Source organism: Muscardinus avellanarius (genome assembly GCF_963383645.1).
Source record: "Muscardinus avellanarius genome assembly, chromosome: 2".
In the NCBI taxonomy this organism is placed as follows: Eukaryota; Metazoa; Chordata; class Mammalia; order Rodentia; family Gliridae; genus Muscardinus; species Muscardinus avellanarius.
The window spans coordinates 141745009-141770497 of record NC_137787.1 but is presented as its reverse complement, the minus strand read 5'-3'; the positions used below and the strand labels follow the sequence as shown (position 1 = coordinate 141770497).

The following is a 25489-nucleotide window of genomic DNA, read 5'->3' as shown; positions in this document are numbered from 1 at the left end:
CCCTTTCAGGTTTCCCTGTATGACCTTACAGCTTCAGTGAGGTTAAAAGACAATTAATCTATCATTTAAAATATATATATATTCCCACAGTTGTATTCCTATTTAAAGGGAGAGGAAAAGAATAATTTCTAAGCCATAAAGCCACAGATTTTTTTCTAAAACTAAAAATTTAATATATTTAGTATTTCTCACTTAAAGTGATAAACTGTTCAGATTTCCTGGTCATAGATAAGAGTTTTGTACCTAAATTTTAACATGTAGTATCACATAACACGTAGAATAAATACCTAGTATTGTAGCTCATTGATTATATTATTGTTTAGCCATTGTCATCAGTATTTTAAATTTTATGTTGAATTATATAATAACTATTTCTTGTTGTTGAGTGATAATGCATATGTGCCTTATGTATTTGATAAAGTCTTTTCATGTTGATTCTGTACATTTTTTAGTTGATCTCTTTTTCTTGGGAGGGGGTACTAGGGATTGAACCCAGGGGCATTCTACCTCCAATTTACACCCCTAGCCCTATTTTATTTTTATTTTGAAATAGGGTCTCACTAGATTGTTAAGAGTCTCAGTACTTGCTGAAGCTGTCCTCAAACCTGCCATCCTTCGGTCTCAACCTCCCAAGTACTGGATTACAAGCATGCATCACCACACCCAGCTAATTGACTTCTAATAGCATAAAAATTCTTACTCTGATGTATTTGAAAATAATTGCTTATATATTGCAGAAGAAACTTTTAATCTAATGTTCACTTTGTAGGTTATTGAAGACAATGGTGTTCGAAGAGTTGTTGTGGTTCCTCAGGCACCAGAGTTTCATCCTGGCAGTCACACAGTCATTCACCGTTCTCCACATCCTCCCTTACCTGGTTTTATTCCTGTCCCAACCATGATGCCCCCTCCACCCCGCCATATGTATTCACCAGTGACTGGAGCTGGAGACATGGCAACACAGTATATGCCACAGTATCAGTCTTCACAAGTCTATGGAGATGTAGGTAAGATGTCTAAAAACATTCTTGCTTTATTAACTTATTCTTTTCTTAAATGTGAGATGTTGTCATCATATTTTAAAAAAGCAACACATGGTAATGATACCACAATTCTATTGCCCAAGAACTATAAGTGTTTTATCTTCATGATCACTTTTTTTTTTTTTTTTTAGTGGTACTGGGATTCCTGGAAACCCTTCTACCTCCAGGCTACACTCATAGATCTATTTTATATATTTTTTAAATGTAGAAACAGGGTCTCTTAAGCCAGTGCTGCTGGCTTCGAACCTGTGCAATCCTCCTGTCTCCGCCTCCCAAGCACAGGGATTACAAGCGTGCACCACCACGCCTGGCCATTATCACCTTTTAAGACAGATGTATAAACAGAAAATCAATGAAGAAAAGTAACTTGCTGTTATGCAGCAGTATTTAGTGGGGTCACATCAAAGAGATGTTTTCTTCTGTCCAGTGTAGACTCTGAGGAAATTTTGAGCCAGGAGTAATTATGCTGATTGTTTAATTCTGAAGTTTGTGATACCACTACACAGAGTAGCTCAGTTCCATAAGGAAATGCAAATACCAGAATGAGCTATACTCTGCCCTCAAGGACCTACTAAATTGTTGGGGAAAACAGACTACCATACACAAAAGTAATCCCATAGCTAAAATAACCATTTGTACGCAGCTCTCAAATTTATATCTTCAGCCAAAATCTCTTCTTTGAGCTCCACACTTCTATTTCTTTCTTCTTGATAACCCTACTTGAATGTCTCTTGCACCACAGTCAGAGCATCATTCTCAGTTTTGGATCCCTAGAACTTGTTTTCTATGTTCTTCATCTTAGTAGGTAGTATCACTAGCAACTCAATTGGCTAAAATGAAAGCTAGGTGATGAGATTTAATTATTTCCCTTTCAGCCTGCCCCCCATAAACTATTAGCAGTTTCATTTTGGGGCATTTCCCAAACTTATCTACTTCTCCACTGCTACTCAAATCCTTTCCACCATTAGCTCTTTCCAGGACAACTGAAACAGCAGCCTTCCACTTTGTTTTTCTATTCTTGTCCCTAGTAATTCATTCTCACAGACACAATAATCATCATAAAATATTAATCAGGTCATTTTCCTATTTAAAACATTTGAGTAACTTTCTGTCACATTTAGAATAAAATCTTAAACCCTTCCCCAGGGTTTCTCAAACATGTCACCTTTGATGTTTTAGACAGGTAAATCTTAATTGTGTACATGGTAGGGTTTAACAGCAGCCCTGGTCTCTATCCACTAGATGCCAGTAGCATACCAGTTCAATATACCACTCGCATTTTAACACCTAAAATTATTTCCAGATATTGCCAGATGGCCCTGTGGCCTCTGACTGCCTTGTTCCACTGCTATACCCTATTTCTTCAGATTTTTAAATCTTTCTCACTTCTTCTTGCCTTAGAGTCTCTCTGTGTCAAGATTGGTCTTCCCATTTTCTTTAGAAGGTTTCCTTTTTCATTCTCCCTCTCTCTCTCTCTCTCTCTCTCTCTCTCTCTCTCTCTCTCTCTCTCTCTCTTCTCTCCTCCCTCCTCTCTCCTCTCTCCTCTCTCTCTCTCTCCTCTCTCCTCTCTCCTCTCTCTCTCTCTCGTACTGAGAATTGAACCCAGGAGCATGCTACCTCTGAGTTACACCCCAGCCCTATTTTTTAATTTTTATTTTTTTTTCAGTGGGTTTTGATTGCTTTTATATTCCCTGCAGGTTGAGTGTACCTTATCTAAAATGTAATTAGGTATCTTCGGAAAGGATCCCAAGTCTAACAACAGTTTCATTTATGTTTCAGATACACCTTATACACATAGCCTAGAGGCTTTCCCCACTCCCATCTATTCCTGCCCCTTGGTATTACTAGAGATTGAACCTAGGAGGATTCTACCTCTGACCTCCACCCCCAGCCATTTTTATTTTTTGTCTTGAAACAGGGTCTGGCCAGATTACTGAGAGTCTTGCTATGTTGTTGACAGTGTTCTCAAACTTGCCATCCTCTCGTCTCAGTCTACCAAGTACATGCATGTGCCACCACACCCACTTCAAAGCAGTATGTGTTGAGGGGAGGGGTACTGGGGATGGATTCAAGGGCATTCTACCTCCAAGCTACATCCCCAGTTCGATTTTATTCTTTTATTTTGAAACAAGATTTACTAAATTGCAGCAGGCCTCACTAAGTAGCTGAGGCTTGTCATGAACCTGGCAATCCTTCTGTCTCAGCTTCCCAAATACTGGGATTACAAGCAAGCACCACCACACCTGATTTTTATACAATATTTTTAGTGATTTTGTACAGCTAGGCATGGTACCATCCTCGGTACCACAAAAAAATAAAATATGGCCAGGTATATCTTAGAGATAGAACTCCCTGGGTTAAATCCCCAGTAAAAGTTGGGAATGGTGGTGCACACTTGTAATCCCAGTACTTGGGAGGCTGAAACAGGATTACAGGTTTGAATTCAGCATTGGCAATTTAGTGAGGCCCTCTACAGCTTAATGAGACTCTTGTTTCCAAATAAGAAATAAAATCGTATTGAGGATATTAACTTGGAGGTGGAATGCCTCTGGGTTCATTCCCCAGTATTAATAATAATAATAATAATAATAATAATAATAATAATAATAATAATTTTGTACAGCCCATCATAACATTTAGTTTAAGTGTATATACAATATACACATTGTGTATAAAAGTGTTAATACAGTAAGTTTTTTGTGTCTAGGTTTTTTTCACTTAATGTTTTTAATGTTTATGTCACCACATGTATTTGTGCGTGTGCGTGTGCGTGCGTGCGTGTGTGCGTGTGTGTGTGTTACTGTGAACTAAGTCCAGGGGTGTTCTACCTCCCCTACAACCTCAGCCCTATTTTATTTTGAAATAGGTCTAACTAAATTGCCAAAGGCCTCTCAAAGTTGCTGAAGGTGACTCAAACTTGTGACTTTTCTGTCTCAGCCTCCCAAGTACTAGGATTATAGGCATGTTCTACTATGCTTAGCTTTTATTCCTTTTCATGGCTGAATATTATTACATTCAGTGAATATACCACAATTTGTTTATTTGTTCAATGGACATTTGGGTTGTTTTCACTTTGGGTCTATGAATAATGCTGCAGTGCATATTTTTTACAAGTTTTTTGTTGATATATGTATTTTACTTCTCCTAGATATATACCTCAGAGTAGAATTGCTGGATTATGTGTTAATTCTATGTTTAATTTATGAAGGTACCATTTTATCTTTCTACTAGCAATGTGGGAGGGTTCCAGTTTTTCTAAATCTTTGCCAAAATTTACTGTCTTTTCTATTTGTGTATATGTGTATGTCATATTGAGGATTGAACTCAGGACATTCTGGCCCTAAGCTATGTCTCCAGCTCTATTTTATTTTTTATTTTAAAACAGGGTCTCCACCGGGCATGGTGGCACACTCTTGTAATCCCAGCATTTAGGAGGCTGAGACAGGACGATTGTGGACAGCCTCAGCTACTTAGTGAGACCCTTTGCAACTCAGTGAGACCCTGTTTCAAAATAAAGAATAAAAAATAGGGCTGGGGTATACCTCAGAAGTAGAATACCCTTGGGTTCAATCCCGATTATGGCAAATAAATATACAAACAAACAGGGTCTCTGCTGGGTGTGGTGGCACATGCTTGTAATCCAGCATTTGGGAGGCTGAGATGGGAGGATCATGGTTCATGGGGTGCCTCAGCTATTCAGTGAGGCCCTTTGCAACTCAGTGAGACCCTGTTTCAAAATAAAGAATAAAAAATAGGGCTGGGAATGTGGATCGGAGATAGAATGCCCTTGGGTTCCATCTTCAGCACTGAAATTCTTTTTTAAATAAACTTTTATTGGTGCATTGTAGTCATACATCTCAATGGGATAAAAAAAATCTTGTGAAGATATACATGCACACATCACCCAATCAGCCCCTACCCAGTCTCTTACCCCTTCCCTCCCCCTCCCTTCTACCCATGCTTGGCTTCCTAATTGACTTTGATATGTTTAAGTATATCATGTGGCTTAAAGAGTTTCCCTTATCCTCCCTATTATTCCCTCAGATACGTCACCTTCATTGCTCCTCTACAGGGTCCCTTCTTCACCTAGAGTTCTTCCTGTTACCCATTTCTCCCTAATATTTTGCACATTAAGAAAAGCATCTGATGCCTGGCGTGGTGGAGCAAGCTCATAATCCCTGCACTTGGGAGGCGGAGACAGGAGGATCATGCAGGTTTGAAGCCAGCCTTGCTGGCTTAAGAGACCCTGTTTCCAAATAAAAAAAAATATTAAAAAAAAAAAAAAGGCCTGTGAGTGTAGCCTGGAGGTAGAAGGGTCTCCAGGAACCCCGGTACCGCCAAAATAAAAGAAAAAAAAGAAAAGTTTCTGATTTCTTTTTTTGTGTGTGTGACATTTCACTACTATAAATGCCATAATTTTGTTCTCCCTTATGGCTGGGCAAAATTCCATTGTGTACATATCCCATGGTTTTGAAATCCACTCATTTGTTGAAGAACATATTGGCTGATTCCACCGTTTGGCAATGATGAACTGTGTAGCTATGAACATGGTTGTTCATGCATTAGTAGTTTGGTATTTTAGTTTTCATTCTTTTTGGTAGGTACGCAGAGGTGGTATTGCTAGATCATATGTTAAGTTAGTTTTCCTTCTGAGGATATTCTGTACTGTCCTCCAAAGTGGTTGCACCAACTTGCAATCCCACTAACAATGTATTATAGCTTCTATTTCTCCACACTTATTCCCACTTACTGAAAACCTGAAAGCCAGAAGGTGAGTAACTGATAGGATGATCCACTCACAACCAATATTTTTTTAAATAGAGGTCACTTGCATCTGGAAATCTGCTGAGAGATTAGGTGAGGCAGCGGCAGCTTCTAGTGCTTCCTGGCCACACAGTTGAAACCCGCTGGCCCTTTGCTGTGAAGCAGGCCCCAGTTCCAGACCTGCCACGCAATAGGCTCCAGGCCCAGCCTCATAGGCTCCAGGCCCGGCCTCGTTGGCTCCAGACCTGGCCTCACAGTGTGGCAGGCTCTGGGCCCAGCCCACTGTCCAGCACTGAAATAAAAAATTAAAAAAAACAGATCTCACTAAGTTACCATGTTCTCTCCTTGAACCTGCTGCAATCCTCCTTTCTCAGCCTCCTAAGTACTAGATTTATAGGCACGAGGCACCCTGCCTGGCTTGCCTAGCAGGCCTGGCTTTTGATTATAGTCATCCTGTTACCTCCGATGTCTTAGCTCATTATGATTCTAATGTGTTTTTCCCTAATAACTACTGATGTTGAGCATCTTTTCTTGTGCTTATTGGCCATTTTTGTATCTTCTTGGTAGAAAGTCCATTCATATCCTTCAACCACTTTTAATTAAGTTGTCTTTTAATTGTTGTTTTATATATTCTGGTTATAAGTTTCTTATCAGATACATGATTTGCCATATACTTTCTTTCATATTGTCTTTTCACTTCCATTTTAGTATCCTTTAAATTTTGATAAAGTCCAGTTTATTTGTTCTTTCATTACTTGTGCTTTTAGTGTCTTATCAAAAAAACTGTTGCCTGATCTGTGTTCAGTAAAATGTGTACCATTGTTTCTTTCAAAGAGTTTTTACAGTTTGGCTCTTTCATTCATTTGATCTAATTTTTTTCATCTGTATAAAATTTTTATTTTTGGTACATTATAGTTTCACATCATAATGTAGGTCATGTTGACAATGCCTACATTCACACAGTACTTGGTGCCCCCTATTTGTGTATATGTGAATATAACATTGTTAACCTGGACACTTAATATTTGGTAGCAATTTTTTATATATGATGTGGGGCAGGGATCCACATTCTTTTATGTGTACATATCCAAATTTCTCCTTTTTATTTTTCTTATACATATAGCATTCATTTCAAGAGTATTATACTAGTTTTCTTAGAGTATTGCTAAATTAAAGACTTTCTTTCAAGAACTTTTTCACAGTACAGATTTTAATTTAAATTAAAAATAAACATCAGGCAATTGAATTATGTTTACCAAGCATATTGACTATTATATTGCTATGTAACTTTTATTAGAACGAGTATATGTGACTAAATCACAACCTTGAGTTTGTGGCATCCTGAGTTGTATTATTGTATGTAGATTCTGTTATTAAACAATCCAGCTTGTTTCTCTTTGCCAGCTCCTAAAACTTTTCAATATTGATTTCCTTTTTTGATTCATAAGGAAACTTAGGCAAGCAATGGGATTTTTTTTTATCTATTTTATATGTTTAAGGTTAAAAGAGATATGAACAGTAATAATTTAGAAAAAGTAAGAGAACTACTGTGGGCAGGTAAGTTTAAGTCTCATTTCTCACCTACAATAACCATAGCACAGAACAATGAAGGAAAGAATTATCTGTAAATTTTCTTGATATATATAATTATAACCAAATCACAAGGCTTCGTTCTGTCATAATGGTGATATAGAAGTAGCTTTGTTTAGCTGTCATGTTGGCGCACACCCGTAATCCCAGTACTTGGGAGACTGAGACAAAAGGATCACAGGTTCAAGGCCAGCCTTAGCAACTTAGTCAACATGTCAAAAACTTAGTAAAAACCCTGTTTAAAAAAAAAAAAAATAGAGCCAGGCATGGTGGTACACACTTGTAATCCCAATACTTGTTGAGAAAGTTTTTATCTGTGCCTATGTGTTGCAGTGTTGGACCTATGCTCTCTTCAAGGAACCTCAAGGTCTCTGGTCTAATTTCCAAGTCTTTGATTGGGACAGGGTCACAGGTTTGTGGCTAGCCTCAGCTACTTAGTGAGGCCCTCCACAGCTTTGTGAGACCTTGTTTCAAAATAAAGAATAAAAATTAAGGCTGGGGGTAGGGCTTGGGATGCAATGGCCCTGGGATCTATCCTCAGTTGGGGACGGGGGAGGACGGGGGATGGGGTTGTAGCTTTTCCTTAGAGGTAAAATGCCCTGAGTGGGATCCCTAGTAACACCACAAAAAAGAAAGAACTTTGTTTTGCAGAAGTACTCCTTTCTTGGCCCCCTACCTAGTCCAGAGGCATTCTACCTTCAAGCTACACCCTTGGCCCGTTTTATTTTTAATTTTGAAACAGGGTCTTGCTAAGTTACTGAGGCTGGCCTTGAACCTGCAATCCTCTTCACTCAGCCTCCCAAGTACTGGTATTACAAGTGTGCACCACTCTGCCTGTTTTGCAAATTATTTTTCATAATATAATAAGTCTTATGTGATACACTTATGTCCTCCTCTTCTCATGCCATAAACTTTTGGGGGAGAAAATGTTCTTTTTTAATATTAGCCTTCTACTTCTTCCTAGATGCTCACTCTACACATGGAAGGTCCAACTTTAGAGATGAAAGATCTAGCAAAACATATGAACGTTTGCAGAAAAAACTAAAGGATCGTCAAGGAACACAGAAAGACAAAATGAGCAGTCCACCATCATCACCCCAGAAATGCCCTTCTCCAATAAATGAACATAATGGACTTATAAAAGGACAGAATGCCAGTGGTATAAACACGGGATCAGCAAAAAACAAATCAGGGAGAGGGAAAAGTGGTATACAAGTTGATACAGAAATAGAAGGTAATTATTTAAAATACTCAACTATTCTCACTGATACTTTTCATTATTATTTAACCTATTAAAAGTATATTCTAGCCTTTCAGTCCAGGACCAAATAAAAAGTATTCATAGCTTAACAATTTCCAAATGCAAAGAAAAGTTTTAGAACCCGAATTTTACCAGACTGTTGCATTTGACACTTTGAGAAATTTAAATCTATGTTTCATAAATTTTACTGAGAGAAAATTTTATTTGATAGGAAAACTCAAATGATATTAATCCAAACTCCAGTTCTTTTATTTCTTGGTCTTTAATAAGGCTATCCTGGTTTATATCAAAACTTTCTCAGAAAAAAAATCTATCCTAATATGGAATATGGACTCTAGATACCCAAAACGATCTTGAAAAAGAACAAAGCTAGAAGATATATATTTTCTGATTTCAAACCATATAAAGCTACAATAATTGAAACAGTGTAGTACTGTTCTAAAGGCAGATATATAAACCATTGGAGTTAAATAAAAGCCGAGAGCTAAATTCTTCCTTATATTGTCAAGTTATTTTTGACAAGGTTTCTACGAACATTTGGTGGTGGGAATAATAATCTTTTAACTAAATATTGTTGAAAAATAATACTTACATGGAAAAGAATAAAATTGGACCCTTACCTAATCCCATATACAAATATTAACTCAAAATAGATAAAAGACCTAAATATAAATCTTAAGACTATAAACTTTTAGAAGAAAATCTGGGTCATAAAACCTCACAACATTGAAATTGGCAGTGATTTCTTGGGTATGATTTCAATGGCACAGGCAACAGAAGAGTATACAAACTCCCTAAAAAATAAAAGAATATTGTATATCCAAAGACAATGTAAACAGAGTTAACAGTTACTAATAGAATGGGATAAAATATTTCCAAATGCTATATCTGAAGGTATATTAATATTCCAACTAGACATCCTAAAAATTAACAACAATAAAGGCAAACAATACCATTTAGAGATAGGTAAAAGACTAACATAAATAATGAATCTCCACAGATAACCAATCTTAGTTTTCTGTTGGATGGAAACTCTTGTTTCTCTGGTTCTGGTGTGTGTTACCTATTTCTTCTTTGTAGTTAATCTCTTTGAGTATTTTCTCTAGCGCTGGTTTTGAAGACATAAATTCCTTCAGTTTCTGTTTGTCATGGAAGCTTCTTATTTCTCCATCTTATTTGATAGAAAGTTTTGCTGGGTAGGAAATTTTTGGCTGGAAGTTGTTTTCTTTCAGAGTTTGGAATATGTTACTCCAAGCCCTTCTGGCTCTCATGACTTGGTTTGGGAAGTCTGGAGTGATTCTAATTGGTTTGCCTCTGAATGTCACTTGGCCCTTTGTTTTTGTTGCCTTTAAGATTCTCTGCTTGGCTTCCACATTTCATCATTTTGACAATTATGTGGCGTGGGGATCCTCTTCTCCGATCCTGTCTAAAGGGAGTTCTATAAGTTTCCTGGACCTGTGTATTGACCTCTTGCTCTATGTTTGGAAAATTTTCTGCTATTACTTCCTTGAAGAGATTGTTGATCCCTTTGGTTTCACTTTCTTTTCCCACCTCTTTTCCAATTATTCTTAGGTTAGCTCTCTTAAAATGGGCCCATATTTCTTCAGTGTCAGATTCCTGCTGTCGGATATTTTTTTCTAGATTAGAAACTATGCGTTCATTTTTGGAATGATCATCTTCTAAGAGCAAGATTCTGTTCTCCATGTGGTCTAATTGGTTGTTTGTGCTTTGAATTGAGGCCTTTACTTCATTAATTGCATCCTTTATCTCTCTTTGGCTCTCTCTGAGTTCTTTTTGAAGCACCTCTATTATTTCTACAGTTATTTTCCTGATTTGATCGTCTAGAAATCTCTGATTTTCTGTTTTATCGGGTTCTGATGTTGTGGGGTTGTGAGCATTCATTGCTCCATTGTTATTCCTCTTTCCCATGATTTCGGAAGTTTGTGCCTTCTCTGGGTTCTTCCCTTGGGTCACTATGACTTCGCTTAAGGTGCTCTGGATCTCAAGTCTGTGGTATCTCAGACCCCACTACTCCTTTACTGGGTTGTATCGCAGAGTCTCCGACCCAGGGAGTCGATAGAGACTGCTTTAGACTATGGGGGGTGCCAGGTTGCACGTTCTCCTATGGTGTGATATCTGTGCCACCGCCACTCCCCCACTGGGTCAAGTCCCAGGGAGTACAGTACTGGGATTTCTCCTCTGTGGCCCGCAATTTGACTCACTGTTCTTGAGTACGCAGATGTAGCTGTACTGGACTCGGTGAATTCACTGCTGCTGCCACCTGTGGCAATATGGCGCCGCTGCCATGCCCTTGGCCGTGAGGCTGGCGTATTTTTTCTTCTCTGGTTTTGAGTTCCACTCTGAGTCCCTGCAGCGTGTGCTGAGCTCAGCCACTGGGAGCTTTAGGTGCTCCCTGCGCCGAAAGATCCCGCCTGGCTCTTCTGCAGCGGCTCACCTCGGCTTGCTGTGGCCGTCCGGTGAATTCGCCGCTGCCGCCGGCAGTATGGCGCTGCTGCCGCGTCCTCGGGCATGAGGCCGGTGTATCTCCTCTGTGGCTCTGAGCTCTGTTCTCAGTCCGCTTTCTCTCTGGAGCCTGGTGATTTTTTTGTTTCTCTGGTGATGGTGTTTTCTGTCTATGAAAGGCGCTGATTTTGTGGTAATGGAGATTTGTTGTTAGCGGGGCTCTTAAGCCCCGCTTTTCTCGGTCGCCATCTTCCCGGAAGTCTTTTCTATATATACATTTCTGATAGTAGCTAGTTATGTCCTTTAACCAATCTCTATGCACTTGGTAGTTAGGGTTGAGTATTCGTCATTTCTTCCTTTCAAGAGTTTTCTTTTAAAATTCTATATACCTTGAATCTTTCTCCTAACCTGTGGCTTCTACCATTTGAACTCTGAGCTCTGTGTTTTTTATATACTAGACTCTATAAGGTAAATAAAAGCTGGTTTAACAATCTGTCTTCCAGTATTCCTATAGTATGAAGTAGTACCTAGCCGGGCGTGGTGGCGCATGCTTGTAATGCCAGCATTCGGGAGGGTGAGACCGGAGGATCGCAGTTCGCGGACAGCCTCAGCTATTTAGTGAGGCCCTCTGCTACTCAGTGAGACCCTGTTTCAAAATAAAGAATAAAAATAGGGCTGGGGGTGTAGCTTGGAAGTCAAATGCCCCTGGGTTCCATCCCCAGACCTGCAAAAAAAAAAAAAAAAAAGTAGTACCTAGGTGCTTTGACTGTGCCATTATTCCTCTTACCACTGCTTATTTTGACTTCACTGTTTCTATGTGTATGTTGTTTTGGGTTTCTTTTATACTATGTGGGGGGGGGTAGGTTTTGTTTTGGGGGGTTTTTTTTTGCTTTTTTTTTTTTATCAGTACTGGGGATGGAGCTCAGGGCTATTCTACCTCCGGGCTACACCCCCAGCCCTATTTTTTAGTCTTTATTTTGAAACAAGGTCTCACTAGGTTGGGGAAGGCCTCACTAAGTAGCTGAGGCTGGCCACGAACCACTACCTCCTGTCTCAGCCTTCCGAATGCTGGAATTATAAGTGCACCACCATGCCTGGCTGTATTTGAACTTTTAATGGTAGACTAGGCCAAACTTTAAAACAGTTTCCTAAGATGTGTCTATGAAACATTCTTTTGTGCCATTTCACAAATAATATTACAATTCTGACTTTGAATATGCTTATCTAAACTGATTATGTTGAATTACCAAATAGTACAGCTAATTAATATTTGACTAGAAACTACCATGCTTCCAGCTTTAAGAGAAATTTCAAAATTATATAGCCATATTAACTCTTCCTACCTTTTTTCTTAAAATTTTTATTCTTCACCAAAAGTTTAATAATGCTTTGATGGTTTCATGGCTTATAAAAACAATAACATTTACAGAAATGTTATTTAGTTTTTGAGACTTTCTGATCACTCTTATCAGCACTGATGTTTCAGAAGAATTAAGCTAAAATTTTAAGGAAAGCTTACTTATGGATATACATACCTGAATTCTTCTAGTTTTCTATTGTAATAGAAAACTGTAATATAAATATAGTTTATAATATATTATAAACATATTATATTATGAACATATTATATTATGAACATATTATATATACATATATAAGCTAGTATGTATGTGCTATATATACTTGTAGTTAGTAATCACAATTAAAATCAAAACAGAAATTGAAGCAGTTGAGTACTGAAAGGCCACAAATTGCTGTGTACAAACTATGTGCAAAAAGGAAAAATAAAAGTCTTAAATACCAGCCTAGTTTCAGAAGATATATTTGAGTGGAGGAAGGGATTGCATTTAAGTTCTTCTTTTTTTTTCTTTTTTAAGAAAAAGATGAAGAAACTAAAGCATTTGAAGCACTTCTTTCCAACATTGACAAACCAGTGGTAAGTATCTCATGTATTTTTTGACATTTTTATGTAGTATATTTTATTTAAATTTTTTATATGTTTTCATTATGGCTTTATTTAAAACTTACTAAAAATGGATATGGCCTAATAAGAGTATGATAGATTGATCAGTAACACAGATTATTAAGACAACTTATTTTTAAACAGATCATTGGAATAAGCAGAGATCTGATAGTGTGGATACAGCTGTTACCAATTTTTAAATGCATTTATAGTCTCACATAAAATATATCCAGTTAACTTCAGAAACAAAAAGTTGAATATAATCAAACAATAGAAAACTAGAAGAAAATTAGTATTTCTCAACCCTTTATAAGTACATATATAATCAGAAAAATTTATTGCAGCAGAATTGGCTTACGTGAAATTTTTGAATATATTTAAAAGAGGGCTATAACCTGCTAAGGAAAATATTTGCATCAGATATAACAAAAGATTAATATTAAGTATTCATATATATTCATATATATTTATATATAAAGACTTATTTCTGTATTTATTTATTTATTTGACAGTACTAAGAACAGGACCTGAACTTGCATGTGGTAGGCAGGCACTCTACCTCTGAGATACATCTCAGCTCTTTTATTTTTTTTATTCTGAGAGAGGATTTTGCTAAGTTGCCCTCTCAAACGTGCAGGCCTTTGGCTTTAGTTCAGCTTCCCAAGTGCCTAGGATTACAGGGGTGCACTGTGGTGCTTGGATTAAATTCAGTTTTTAAACCCATTAAGTTTTTTTTTATATTTTTTGTTTATTTATTTATTTATTATTGAAAGTAAATGTTATACATTTAATCTGTGTTTGGTGCCCTCTCCCCCACCCTCTTTTCCCTTCCCCCCTCCTGATACTTAATACCCAGGCTAACCTTGCTATATCCGTACTTTTACACCTATTTGGAAATAGCCGCTCATCAATCAAGTTCAGCCTCCTTCCTCTCTTAGTTTTCCATTCAAACTTTGCTGAGATTTCCCTTCCATTATCTGGAGTCCCTCTGGTATCCCCAATGCTCACTCATTTGGGCATATTAGAGGAAACATGTTCCTTCTCTTTCTGTGTTTGGCTGATCTCACTTAACATAATGCTTTCCAGCACTTTCCATCTTCTTATGAATGACATGATTTTGTTCTTCTTTATAGCTGAAAAGAATTCCATTGTGTGTATTTCCCATAACTTTGCAAACCATTCATCTGTTGATGGGGGCCTAGGTTGTTTCCAAATTTTGGCTATTACAAATTATGCTGCTATCAACATAGGTATGCATATGTTGTTGCAGTTCTCTGTTTTCAACCCCTTTGGAAAAATACCCAGGAGTGGTAAAGCTGGATCATATGGTGGATCTATTCCCAGTTTTCTAAGGAATCTCCACACAGATCTCCATAGTGGCTGAACTAGTTTGCACTCCCACCAACAATGTAAAAGAGTTCCTCTTTCCCCACATCCTCGCCAGCATTTGTTGTTGTTTGATTTCTGTATGTTTGCCAATCTGACTGGGGTTAGATGGAATCTCAGTATAGTTTTGATTTGCATCTCCCTGATGGCTAGTGATGCAGAACATCTTTTCATGTATCTATTGGGCATTTGTATCTCTTCTTTTGTAAAGTGTCTATTCAATTTGATTGCCCATTTCTTGATTGGGTTGTTTGTTTTGCTAGTGCAGAGTCTTTTGAGCTCTTTGTATATTCTGGATATTAGCCCCCTATCAGAGTGGTGACTGGTAAAGATCTTCTCCCATTCTTCCTCTTTAGGTTCTTGATGGTTTCCTTTGATGAGAAGAAGCTTTTTAGTTTGATGCTATCCCACTTGTTGATTCTTGCTTTAATTTCCTCAGCTTTGGAGGTTTTGTTGAGAAAGTTACTGCCTGTGCCTATATGTTGTAGTGATGAGCCTATGTTCTCCTCTAATAACTTCATAGTTTCTGGTCTGATTTCTAAGTCTTTGATCCATCTTGAGTTGATTCCTATGCATGGTGAGATATAGGGGTTTAGTTCCATCTCTCTACAAATGGATAGCCAGTTCCCATTAAGTTTTTTAAACCCACTAAGAAAACAAAAGAGAAATATAAATTAATCTCTTCTGAAACAAAATGAGTCCTCATTTCTCCATAAAAAAGCTACACAAGCAAAAACACAACATTAATCGTAAAAAGTGAAACCACTAAAAGAATGTATAAATAAATGATAATGTTTTTACTGACAAATGATGTAGCCTTTTTAAAAAAATATGGTTATGAGACCAGGCATGGTGGCACACGCTTATAATCCCAGTACTTGTGAGTCTGAGACAGGAGGATCGCAGGTTCAAGGCCAGCCCCAACTATTTAGTTAGGCCTTCTGCAACTCAGTGAGACCGTTTCAAAATAAAGAATAAAAAACAGGGCATGGGGTGTAACTTGGAGGTAGAATGCCTCTGAGTTCAATCCTCAGTACCTCAAAAAATCAGTCAATAATATGGCTGTGCAGAAATATACAGGTGTTTTTGATAGAAGTCAGGAAAGAATGCTGGGGAACCAAACTATTTGGACATCATAATTACAGTTTTATAAAGAAAAGATTTTAGAGCAAGGCATGGTGGTGTTCGCCTATAATCCCAGTACTTGGGAGGCTAAGATAGAATCAAAAGTTCACAGCCAGCCTCAGCTACTTAGTAAGGTCCTCAACAACTTAATGAGGCCCTGTTTTACAAATATAAATAAAATAGGGCTGGGGGTGTGGCTCAGAGATAGAATGCCCCTGGGTTCAATCCCTAGTAACACCCACACACAAAGACTAGAAGGGAAAACACCAAAATATCATAGTAATTGTTCTGATTAGTCTGTTTCTTCCTTTATTAGGCTTTTTTTTTTTTTTTTTTTTTTTTTTTTTTTTTTTTTTTTTTGCGGGTTAGGGCATGGAACCTAGGGGCATTCTACTTTCAAGCTATACCCCCTGCCCTATGTTTTATTCTTTAATTTGAAACAGGGTCTCATTAAGTAGCTGAGGCCATCCTCAAACCGCGATCCTTCAGTCTCAGCCTCCCAAATGCTGGGATTATAAGTATGTGCCACCACGCCCGGCCTTTTTTTTTTTTTTTTTCCCCCCCCAGTACTGGGGATTCAACCCAGGGGCATTCTACCTCAGAGCTGCACCCCTATCCCTATTTTATCTATTTTTGTGAAACAGGTTCTCACTAAGTTGTTATGGAGGGCCTCACTAAGGAGTTTAACTTCATTTCAAAAGTAAGCTCACAGAAGTGACAGTGTTAAGATTGAATCCTGAATATATTTATTGTTTTGCCCATATATTTATTATTTTACCCATTCCTCCAACTTCATCATGGCTTTTCTTACAGTCTACTCTCTGTTCACTATTTTTATGTGCCCATCTGTCAATATACTACAGGTTATTTCCTTTTATCTTTTTATGAAAGTGGGATCATACTATACTATCTGGTTCTATGGCAAGCTTTTTTCCACTTACATGCTGTGCCTTCGCAATCTTTCAGTCATTATGTTATTATTTCATTCAGAAAATATTTATTGAGCCTTTTTATATACCAGTAAATAAAAAGCAAATGTTGTACAAACAGGGCAGGGTACAAACAAAATCCTATATGATAGTAAAAAGTGCTGTTGCTGAAATGTGGTGATATCATGTTAGTTATTGAACCATCATGTTAAAGCAATCAACCTCTAAAGAGTAAGAAAAGTACAGAACTTGGAAAGAATGGAAGAGGAACAGCTGCAGTACAGTAAATGAAGGAAAGACGTAACAAAAAGATGATGGAAGAAACGGGCCATATGGTTTCGGCCAGGATACTGCCATTTAGCAATGATAAAAATGTTTCTTAGTTTATAAAACAAAGAACTCCCCACTCCCAAAAAAAAAGTGGTAAAATGCTTGAAAAAATGCTTTGCTGCTTTTTTTTTGCACACACACACACACATACACAAAAAAAAAAAAAAAAAAAAAACAGAAAAAAATGCTTTTCTTTTTAATTGTGGTACTGGAAATTCAACTGAGGGGCATTCTACCTTCAAGCTATACTCCCAGCCCTATTTTATTTTTATTTTGAAACAAAGTCTCTCTGGGTTGATGAGCATCTCACTACTTGCTGAGGCTATTCTCAAACCTGCGATTCTCCTGTCTCAGCCTCCCAAGTACTCGGATTACAGGTGTGTGCCACCATGCCAAGCAAAGGCTTATCTTTTAATTTTACCTCATAGGAAGATTGAGTAAGCCCACCTAATAGGGTACTAGGATCCTGCTCTTTCTGGTAACTCCCAAGTTAATAGATTTGAACACTCCAGCTTTCTTTCATTCTAATTTGTTTTCTCAAGACTAGAGCATATACAAGTAAATAAATGTAAACATAGAATTGTTTCATAATAATAGCTGACACAAACTTACTAGTGTTAGTCTTACTAGTGTTCATTGAAGCTGAAAGTGTTTCAGATGCACATATGCATTATTTAATTCCTATTAAAAACCCTATGTGTATTATTTCCCCTGATTTTATACATGAGAAACTGAAGCAGAGTGCATTTTAATGAGTCATAGTGGGGGCAGAACTAAAACTCGAGTAATGTTTTTTCAAGAGCTGTTTACATCCAAGAGTTTCTCACTAGATTTACTAGGAAAGGAAATTGACAGCCTTAGTAGGACCGATGTTTGAATGGTGTGATAGCTGATACTAGCAGCTTCTACTAGTTCTAGTATGCAATATTAAAAAAATAGTTTCATATATAAAAACTAAAAAAGCTTAAAAGTTTTAAAGAATTTCTCAGCATTCTGAGAAAGATGTAATTTGGCCCTGTAGAATAAAACTATAAGAAAGTACTGTGATGGTTTGGTTTTGCTTTGTTTTAGCTTTAGTTTACATTTACAATTTGGGTGATTGTGCCTCTTTGATTAAATTCGTTATGAGCTGTAAAGTGCAGGTCAGGGGTTTGGGAGTTTTTTGTTTGTTTGTTTGTTTGGTCTAGTTCATTTAGATCATCAAATCAAGTATCTGTTCATTTACTCCATTAATATTTAGCCATTGCAAATGCCAGATGCAGTGATAAAAGCTAGGGAAGAATGGATAGCACAGACATGGCCTTGCCCCAATGCTTGGTTTAATAAACTAATAAAGCATCATGCAGTAAAGGTGAGGTTGTAAGTGAAGTGCCAGAACAAAGAGCATGCTATGAGAGGGACTCAGCTGTAGGATGACTAAACCTCAGCGAGGATGTTAGGAAAATTTTCCTTGGGAAGAATGATTGAACTTGAATTTAAAGGAAAAGTAGTGCGTTGAGCACTGTGACTGTGGGACAGGAGTTTGCAAACAGTGAACCAGCATTTGAAAATCACTGAACATGGCACATGTTATTTTTTACAGTCCTCTGACGTCCAGGCAAGGACAGTAGTACTTACCTGGTCACCACCTTCCAGCTTCATTAATGGCGAAACAGATGAGACTACTGAACCAGAGCTCTACAGCTATGAAATTCTGGTATCCAGTACTGGAAAAGATGGGAAATACAAAAGTGTATATGTGTAGGTATTTGTTAGCTTTTTTCCTTCCCATTATGTCAATTCATGGTTTATCATTAAGAGCTTATTACTAATTTTGTCCTGATTTTCCTCTTCATCTTTTTATTTGATCTTTGAGTTGACCAGTGATGATAATTTCAGTGTAAATAGTTCAAATGAAGGCTGGCACACATTTCTGTCCATACTCCCTCAGAACAATCCCTTTCATTGACCGTATTCAACTTCCCTCCACCCATGTAGTCTTTCTAATAGATGTTTTATATTCACATATTATTAATGCATTAAATATAAATTGTAGTATGTAGAACCCAGGACCAAGGAATGGAGAACTTCTGATTTATGAACTCATGAGATACAAGCTCCTCTAAAGAATTTAGATTTAATTCTTACATGCACAAGCTCTGTTTTAAGATGAACTTCATGTTAGAAATTGTTTTCCTTTTATAATAAAAAATTTGCTTATTCTAATGAGAAAATAGAGGGTAAAACCAATTATTAGGTGTAAAACCAATTTAAGCAGAGAGAAAAAAGGGGCTGAAGGTATAGGTTAGTAGTAAAGTGCTTCCTTAGCATGCTCTAAATCCGGGGTTCAATTCCCAGTAGCAAAAAAAAAGAAAGAAAAAAAGAAAAGAAAAGAAATGGAGAAAAGACTGCTTTGTGGCTACACACTCAAATAATAGTTGTATCATGTGATTATTTTAAGATGTATGCTGTTAGTTTTTATTTTTGTGATACTAGGGATTGAACCCACAGGCATTCTCTGAGCTACACTCTCAGCCCTATTTTGTTTTTATTTTGAAACAGTTTCACTAAGTTGAAGAGGACCTCACTAAGTTGCTAAGACTGGCCAGGAACCTATGATCCTCCTGTCTCAGCCTCCCAAGTACTAGGATTACATGCATGCACCATCATGCCCAATTTATACTATTGTATTTAGAAATATAATGGTGAACGTGGGAAATGCTTTACTTTAAATTATAATTCACTTTTTTTGTTATCTACTTCATTGACAAACTTGAATATTGTAAATAAAATTTCCACTATTTTCTAATAAAATGAAATAGTGAAATTCCTTGTAATAATCTGGCAGATGTCCTTTCAGTAGCACATTTTATTTGATAGTTTAGAATAATTTGGGGGGTTGATATTGTGGATTGAAATCAGAGGCATTCTGTCTTCTAGCTATACTTTCAGCCTTTTTTTTTTTTTTTTTTTTTTTTTTTTTCGGTACTGTGGATGGAACCCAGGGGCATTCTACCTCCAAGGTATACCCCCAGTCCTCTTTTTTTAGTTTCTTTATTTTTGAAACAGGGAGGGTCTCACTGAGTTGCAAAAGGCCTTGCTAAGTAGCTGAGGCTGCCCATGAATCACGATCCTCCTGTCTCAGTCTCCCAAATGCTGGAATTACATGCATGTGCCACCACTCCTGGCTTCCAGCATTTGTTTTTTTGTTTGTTTATTTATATTTTGGTAGTACTGGAGTTTCTGGAAACCCTTATACCTCCGGGCTATACTTCCAGACCTATTTTTTATATTTTTATTTGGAAACAGGGTCTCTTAAGCCACCGAGGCTGGCTTCGAACCTGCGCAATCCTCCTGTCTCCGCCTCCCAAGCATGGGGATTACAAGCGTGTGCCACCATGCCCAGCTTCCAGCCTTTATTTTGAAACAGGGTCCTGCTAAATTGCTGAGGCTGGCCTCAAATTTGTGATTCTCCTGTCCCAGCTTCCCAAAGACGGATTACAGGTGTGCACCACCACACCTGTCAGCAAAATGAATTTTTTAGTAATTGAAAATGATTCCATTTCCTCAGTAAATTAAATACCTTCCCTAACTCCACTTCAACAACAAAAATAAAAGGTCTAGCTTACACACTTGATTTGCTTACCACACCTATTTTAAGTAAGTAGTATGGTAACACATGAGTTTGGCGTATATCTCAGTCACACAAATTTTATTAGCAGATTCTAAATATGACTTCAATTGGTAAAGAAAGCAATATAATGCACATCCTTTGGAAACCTTTTACTATCAGATGCTGAAATATTATTCTTTCCCCCCTACCAGAGGAGAAGAAACAAGTGTCACTTTAAATGATCTCAAACCAGCCACGGATTACCATGCAAAGTAAGGAACTCTTATATGTTGCTTTTATATGATACAGCTTAAAATTGTGGTTTTAGTTTTGTAAGTGGTTTCCTTTAAAAAACTAAAAGATACTCTATTAATAATTTTTTTATTAATAACGTTGACTTCATTTTTCCTATTGGCACAATTGTCAACAACCTTCCCCCCCAAAAAAAAAACCATTTAACTCAAGTGTTATAGCAAATTAAAGGTTAATCACCATGTTTGTAGAACCTAAGAATTAGAATGAATTTAGAACTGGAAACACATCCCAGCTTCTGAAATTTTTATAAAACAGCATCATAAATAATACTTAGCCTATTATTATGTATTTTACTATATTCTTTTGAAAGAATATAAGCATATATTTTGCAACATTTAACAGAAGTAAATCAAATGATATTTTAGTTTTCAGTATATTTTACCAAAATTTTATAAATTTTAGGGCCTCCCCATTGAAAGCTTAATATAATAATAATTAATCACCCAGTTTTTAAAAAAGAGGTTTTGTCTTGGGATTATTCATATAAACTCTTGCAGTAAATATTCTATTAAACTCAAAGTATCCAATTTAATGTGAATTATACCACTATTGAATCATAAATTTACTTTTTTAGCTTATTTAGCTTTTTATTTTTTATTTATTTAGTTAGTTATTGCGGTACTGGGATGAAACCCAGGGACATTGTACCTCTGAGCTACCCCTCAAAATCTATTTTGTTGTTGTTGTACTGAGAGTAGAACCCAGGGGCTTTTTTCTACCTGCAGGCTATACTCTCAGACCTATTTATATTTTTATCTGGAAACAGGGTCTCACTAAGTTGCTGAGAGCCTCACTAAGTAGCTGAGGCTGGTTTCAAACCTGTGCGATTCTCCTGTCTCAGCCTCCCAAGCGCTGGAATTACAAGTATGCGCCACCATGCCCGGCCCTTATTTAGCATTTTAAAAAAAAACAGAATCAAATGGAATTTAAAAGTATCAGTACATTAAGAATATTGTTTCAGGGGATTTTTTTTTTTTTTTTTTTTTTTTTTTTGCAGTATTGAGGGCTGAACCAGGGACATTCAACCTCCAACCTATACCCTTAGCCCTATTTTTTTATTCTTTATTTTGAAACAGGGTCCCACTAAGTTGAGGAGGGCCTAAGTAGCTGAGGCTGGCTGTGAACCCTCAATTCTTCTCTCTCGGTCTTCCAAGTACTGGGATTACAAGCTTGCACCACCAATACCAGCTATATACATCACAATTTAAAACGTAATTTTTTAGCTGGGCATGGTGGCGCATGCTTGTAATCTCAGCATTCGAGAGTCTGAGACAGGAGGATTGCAGTTCACAGACAGCCTCAACCACTTAGTGAGGCCCTCCGTAACTTAGTGAGACCCTGTTTCAAACTAAAGAATAAAAAATTGGGCAGGGGGTGTGGCTCGGAGGTCAAATGCCCCTGGGTTCCATCCCTAGACCCGGGGAAAAAAAAGGGCAGGGGGTCTTTCTCAGAGGTCTAATGCTCCTGGGTTCCATCCCCAGACCTGCTAAAATAAAATGTAATTTTTACTTGAGGTTGCAATAAAATTAAAACTCGTTGGTCTGTACTATTATTTTAAGGGTTCCCCCTTGACATTTTTTGATAGAACATTTAGAAAGGTACCTTACTAACTTTCAAATACTTAAAAATGGTGCTGTCGAATGTAAGATCAGTTATTCTGAAGAGTAAAATTACTTTATCACTATAGAGTACTGGCTGAGTCCAATGCTATAAAGGGAACTCCTTCAGAACCGGAAAACTTCACTACATTGAGCTGTGAACCAGATATACCTAATCCACCAAGGATAACCAATCGGACCAAAAATTCACTCACTTTACAATGGAAGGTAAGAATAAATTTAAGAGTGTTTCTAACAGGACATTTATTCCCCCTCATAATATTAAATATCAATTGTTTTTGAGAGTAAAGAGCTTTAGGTTAATTTGCTCTTCCTATTTAAATATATAAATAGGCACTTGTTTCTTATACTTTCAGATAATTCTATTTTTATATAAATATAGCAAAAAAGACCGTAATTGCCAGTCCTTACTGTGTTGTACACATGACAACATTGAGATTCATAACAGTGATTCTCAGCTTACTGCTTCTATTCATCAGTTTTTAATGATAACCTTATATCCTAAATTTTATCTTAAAATCAGACGCATAGTAACCAGGTTTATTATTTTTAAAATATCACTATGATGTCTTAAAGGGAGAATAAAGTTATTCTTAAACATAATAAAAGATATTCTAATATAACAATATTTGGGCCAAGCTACATAGAAAGATATAATAGCATAAACAGATACCATACATGGAACTGATTATGCAGATACCACAGACAGCATTTTATTAATGAAATGATTTTCTGAATTAGTGTTGGTAAGTTGTTGAACAAAATTAAACACAGTCTTTCCCAAAGTGTATAGTAGTTGCATTTTGGGAAAGTGCAGCATCTGCTCATACCATACAAAAAATAATTTTTGTGTGTCTGTGTGGGTCTGGGGATTGAACCCAAGGGCATTCGACCTCCAAGCTACCCCGCTGCCCTATTTTTTATTCTTTAGTTTGAAACAAGGTCTCACTAAGTTACAGAGGGCCTCACTAAGTAGCCGAGGCTGTCCACGAACCTCGATCCTCCAGTCTCAGCCTCCCAAATGTTGGGATTACAAGTGTGCGCCACCACACCCGGCTCAAAAGATAATTTATAAAATAAAATTAGGTTCTAATTAGTCGGGTGTGGTGGCGCACACTTGTAATCCCCATACTTGGGAGGCTGAGACAGGAGGAACGCACAGGTTCAAAGCCAGCCTCAGCTACTTAGTGAGGCTCTCAGCAACTTAGTGAGACCCTGTTTCCAAATAAAATATAAAATAAGTCTAGGAGTATAGCCCGGAGGTAGAAAGCCTATGGGTTCTACCCCAGTACCACCAAAAAAAAGAGAAAAAAATGAAATTAGGTTCTAGACATTGATAATTATAAACTGATAATTCACTTACAAAAAATACCTTATAAAATGAAATTAGGTTCTAGATACTGATAATTATAAATAGATCACTTACATAGGTCATCCAAAAATTCTAGAAGACTTTTACTATTATTTACTATTAGCATACTCAGATCAAACAACTCTATTATACACCGTTGCTTTTTTTTTTTTTTTTTTTTTTTTGGTGGTACTGGGGTTCCTGGAAGCCCTTCTATCTCCGGGCTACACTCCCAGACCTATTTTTACATTTTTATTTGGAAACAGGGTCTCCTAAGCCAGCGCGCGCGGCTAGCTTCGAACCTGCGTGATCCTCCTGTCTCTGCCTCCCAAGCGCGGGGATTACAAGCGTGCACCACCACGCCCGGCACCGTTGCATTTTTAATTAAAAAAAAAATGATTACAACCAGGCGTGGTGACACACACTTGTAATCCCAGCATTCGGGAGGCTGAGACCGGAGGATCATGGTCCCCGGACAGCCTCAGCTACTTAGTGAGGCCCTCTGCAACTCAGTGAGACCTGGTTTCAAAATAAAGAATAAAAAATAGGACAGGGGGTGTAGCTCAGAGGTCAAATGCCCCTGGGTTCCATCCCTAGGCCCGCAAAAAGAAGAAAAAAGAATGATTAATTTTATATCATATCACACTTTACGTATAACATTTGTATTTATGAATGTGCTCAGGGCCTTGCCTTTGGTAAGGCATTTAAGGTAGCAGCTCCATGCCCTTCATGTAGATTGGGATCTCTGTAGGTCACTTTTCTTCATTCTGAAGGTAATTTTAATTTGGTTTTGAAATTTCTGCCTTTAACAATATCTCAACAGCTTTATTCAAGATGTAGACAGTGCTACTTCTACAAGTTGCCCAGATGTAGACACTTGTAGAAATGGACCTGTAAACAAACAGTAGTCATGGTATTTGATGAAAGAACTATCATTGTTACTGTTTGTGTTATGTTTTGTTTGTGTTGTTTTTGCTAGGCCTGGAATATAACAAGCATAGTAACTTATTATTTAATTTTAAAGATGAAGAAAACTTAGTATAGTGACTTGAATTCATCTAGTCCTTTGCTGCTTCAAATAACACAGTACAATGGTGGTTAACATGGGTAGGAATAGTGGCACAGGTTGGCACTTGAGGTAGCAGTTTAGACATTTAGAATGGCAGTGCAGCCAGGCATGGTGGCACAAGCTTGTAATCCCTGCGCTTGAGAGGCGGAGACAGGAGGACCATGCAGGTTCGAAGCCAGCCTCTGCCTTAAGAGACTCTGTTTCCAAATAAAAAATCTAGAATAGCTGCCAGGTGTGGTGGCGCACGCTTGTAATCCCCGCGCTTGGGAGGCTGAGACAGGAGGATCGCACAGGTTCGAAGCCAGCCTCAGCTACTTAGTGAGGCTTTCAGCAACTTAGTGAGACCCTGTTTCCAAAAAAAATATAAAAAAAGGTCTGGGAGTATAGCCCGGAGGTAGAAAGCCTCTGGGTTCCACCCCCAGTACTACCCAAAAGAAAAAAAATCTAGAATAGGTCTGGGAGTGTAGCTCGGAGGTAGAAGGGACCACACACACGCACGCACGCACACACGCACGCACGCATGCCAGAAAAAGGAATGGCAGTGCAACGGTGATGATAAAATGCCCAGATCGGTCGTTTACATTCTTTATTGCCAGGAGCCAAGCTATTCTACTCAGCCCCTAGAATACTGTTTGGTAGGAATACTGGTTTGGGGGTTAGACAGACCAACTTCAGTTCTGCTTCATTCT

The 25489-nt window shown here is 37.6% G+C and overlaps 1 protein-coding gene across 2 annotated transcripts in view; it reads left to right on the top strand.

Moving 5' to 3' along the window:
- FNDC3A (fibronectin type III domain containing 3A) overlaps nucleotides 1-25489 on the top strand; it is a gene marked incomplete at both ends in the record, with an annotated part of 137665 nt that overhangs the window by 71862 nt on the left and 40314 nt on the right. For both annotated transcript variants that reach the window (XM_080719885.1, XM_080719884.1), the window contains 6 exons: nucleotides 770-1007; nucleotides 8362-8631; nucleotides 12999-13057; nucleotides 18437-18594; nucleotides 20659-20718; nucleotides 22449-22587. In XM_080719885.1, coding sequence (XP_080576011.1) covers nucleotides 770-1007; nucleotides 8362-8631; nucleotides 12999-13057; nucleotides 18437-18594; nucleotides 20659-20718; nucleotides 22449-22587 — 924 coding nt within the window. The remainder of the gene's footprint in view (nucleotides 1-769; nucleotides 1008-8361; nucleotides 8632-12998; nucleotides 13058-18436; nucleotides 18595-20658; nucleotides 20719-22448; nucleotides 22588-25489) is intronic.